We start from the raw sequence: 3,247 nt of genomic DNA, 5'->3' as shown, positions 1-3,247 counted from the left end.
TTTTTTCTCTGTTTTTCTTTTCTTCATCTTTCTTTGAGTGAGTGTGTACGTATGACTCCCAAACCAACCGGCGAGAGCGAGCTGGCAACAAGGGTAGGGGAGAAAAAGCTCACTCTCATGTGGAGTTCCATGGGCAGCTTGGAAAGTGATGCTGGTAGTGAAGGTCAGGGAGAGTGAGGGAGATAGGAGACACCTCTTTGCGTTCATTGAGCACAAGTATCTACTGCTAAGCCTGCTGTCATGTTTGTTGTCTTTCCATAGTGTCTCTTTTCTCCTTGAGCCAGAGAGGGTTGGGTGTCTCGTTCATCAATCATCCAAGAGTTCTTCTCTCCTTGACTTCTGTTAATTTCATTCTGCTTCAGAAAGAGAAGCAGAGGGAAGATCCAATCAGTTTGTCATTCTTCATTTCCCATGGATCTTCTCCATACCACTGTATGCCCTTTTCTTCTCTCTTCTACAAGGAGTTCTTCAAGCGACGGCTTCTTCCGTATACATACCTCTCTCCATCCATGTATATAACATATATATAGATATAGTTTATACCAGCATATGCGTAGCGTCCTGTGCCGAGTTCTTGTATCTATGTGTATGTGTTTCTCCATCTACGTTCACATGTACATCTCCATGTATATTTGTATTTTCACTGTGTCTCCTCTGTGTTGCCACAAATGTATGTAGAATCTGTTTGTCTCATGCTTGCCACTTGCAGGATCTCAAACTGCGTAGGAGCTCGGAATTATCGAGTGTTCGTCATCTTCGTCTTCTGCTGTGCAGTGTACAGCCTTACTATTGTGACCTCAGCTACTTCAGCTCTGCTCGTAAGTCTTTCTTCCTGCTCTTGACATCACTAGAGTAGCAACGCAAGTCTTGAATTTCTTCTTTCTCTTCGCTTGAAAAAGCCATTCGTAGAGCAGTAAGAGAAAGTCACTGCATGGAGGAGACGAAGAGGAAGCCTGCCCTCAAAGAGAGAAAGGGCCAAGAGACATTGAAAAGGAATCACTGTTTATATATGCCTACACATATATGTATCGATATGCATATGTGGGGACAAACATATATACGTATAGACAGTCCTTGGAGATGGTTAGGATGAATCACTGTGTGCATCCACCCCAGTCTACTTTCGTTTTGCTGTCGAAGTGATTTCACGCTCTTTTCTGATAAGGGCACTGTGTATATATGCATATACATATGTAGCTGTATACATATGTGGCGATGTATATATACATATATATGTACAGTACATACAAGGGTGGAACTTCAGGCGGATTTGACCGGCCTTCAGAGGTTTCTCTGTCTTTGTGTCTTTCTGTTTCTTTGTTTCTGTCTTCTTGTTTCTATGCATGTGGAACGTATTCTTTTCTTCTTAGAGAGATATCCGAGATGGTGGTGAATCAGTCTCTTTCTCTTCATTCTGGGCAGCGACAAGGAGATCTCCGCAGTTGTAAGCCAGTAAAGGAAATTGTCTCTCCTTTACTCTCTCTCTTATTAAATTCAGACAGTAGATTTTCTCCCGCCTTCTTTTTCCCCTCTTGTGTTTCATCCTTTTCTTTCCTATATGTTCCACTCACTGAGTATTGGGGGGCTTCACCCTTTCGATACAGTCGAACTACCCTCTCTTCTTCCATCTTTCTCCTTGCCTGCTGAACCTTGTGTCTGCATGTTTGTTCATATACTACGGGGGATTGTTATGACTATTTTCTCCATGCAGCTTGGACTTTTTTCTTTCTTTCATCAGAGGAGTTTGCGTGTCTCCTCTCTTTCTCTCATGCAAGACTCTTGTAGATTTTCTCCCAGCTCAGATTCTCATGCATCCTTCGTGCATTCCAAGGAGAACTTACTTCTTCTCAACTAGAGAATAGAAGTTCCGAGCTCACCCCCCCTGACGACATATATATCAGTCTTCGTGTAAAAATGTGTTTATGCAAATCTGTGTACAGCTCATTCTCTTTCTTTGTGCTAGTATCTCTGTCTACATGTATGTATGTCTCCATGTAGATATGTCTTTCTTTTCTCTATCGGTACACATCTCTCACCACTCACGTGTGGTTGCTGTAGATGATTCAAAGTAGGATGTATGATGTACGAACTGTATGGCGATAGTGATGCTAAGACTCGGCGGTGTGTGGTGTATGTATGTACAGAGCGGGACTGTTTCTTTACAGCCTATGTTGCTGTGTTCCTATGATCAATCTGTTTTTGTTCAACATCTACCTGATTCTCAATAATATCACCACGAACGAAGAAGTTCTTCAACTCTTTCCAGACAGGAATCCTTACTCAGCAGGTAAAACTTCTCTGTTCCTTCTCTTTCGTTCCTCTCTCTAAGCCACCACAGGGTTCAGAGTGTAAAGTGGCTGCGGTCTTCTGCCTCACAAGCATCATCACTTCAACATAGCTAGCTCGCCAGCTAGCCAGGCGGCGGAAAGTATTGAACGACTTGTAGAAGAAAGAGAAAGAGATAATGAGAAAGGACATTGACCTTTTAGATGTCACTCCTGGAGATGGCAAGGGGGGGGAAGGGGGGAGGGAAGGCGGTGTGTCAGGCGCAAAGGTGAGTTTTTGTCGATTCTCTTCCAAGTCGCTCTCTACATCGGTCAGATGCACTAACTAGCTAACTAGTCATCCATGCATGCATGTCTGCGAGCGGAATGCCTGATTTTGAAAGCTATAAACCACCCATGTGTTCACACGAAGGGTTTTCAGGAGGCTGTCTCTTATGCGTCTGTCATCTCAACTCATTCCATCTCGTCTCCTCATCTCATCATTTCTTCTTTTTTCGCTTTTCTTCTCTACACACAGTGAGGCAATCAGCACGACAGCAGGGGAAATGAAGTGCAGCAGACAGAGAGGAGGTTCCTGGGGCGAGGGTTTGTGTAGAGTCTGTCTGGAGGCATGTAGTAGTCCTTATACATGCAGATGATGTAGGTAGACGGCAACGTACTCGAGATTCGCTCCGCTCGTTCAGGAGATAAGAACGAAGATATTGTTGCACGCTGCATGGTGTTTCGTCTTCATTTACGTTCGTCTCTTGTTTGTGTTTGCTTGGTGTCTAGGATGGCGTGAAAATCTTCGAATGTTTCTCTTTCAGCCTGTAGAACCCAGGTAAAACGGACTCGTAGATAGGAGACGGGAGGTCTGAATAACCCCGTTGAACTGACAGAGAACGGTTGTCTATCTATCTATCTATCTTTAATCTATCTATCTATCTATCTATCTATCTATCTATTTATCTATCTATCTATCT

At 43.5% G+C, this 3,247-nt stretch overlaps 1 protein-coding gene across 1 annotated transcript; it reads left to right on the top strand.

Moving 5' to 3' along the window:
* Window positions 1–710: 710 nt before the first annotated feature.
* Window positions 711–3,109, top strand: CSUI_004715 (dhhc zinc finger domain-containing protein; the record flags this gene model as incomplete). Its single annotated transcript, XM_068064900.1, has 4 exons — window positions 711–818; window positions 1,371–1,444; window positions 2,145–2,287; window positions 3,057–3,109. Coding segments are annotated over 4 exons (378 nt in total), but the record flags the coding sequence as incomplete, so codon positions are not given.
* Between the last annotated feature and the right edge of the window lie 138 nt (window positions 3,110–3,247).

Source organism: Cystoisospora suis (assembly GCF_002600585.1).
Source record: "Cystoisospora suis strain Wien I chromosome Unknown contig_2244, whole genome shotgun sequence".
NCBI lineage: Eukaryota > Apicomplexa > Conoidasida > Eucoccidiorida > Sarcocystidae > Cystoisospora > Cystoisospora suis.
Note: the sequence above shows the minus strand (reverse complement) of the source record. Positions and strands in the feature narration are given on the sequence as shown.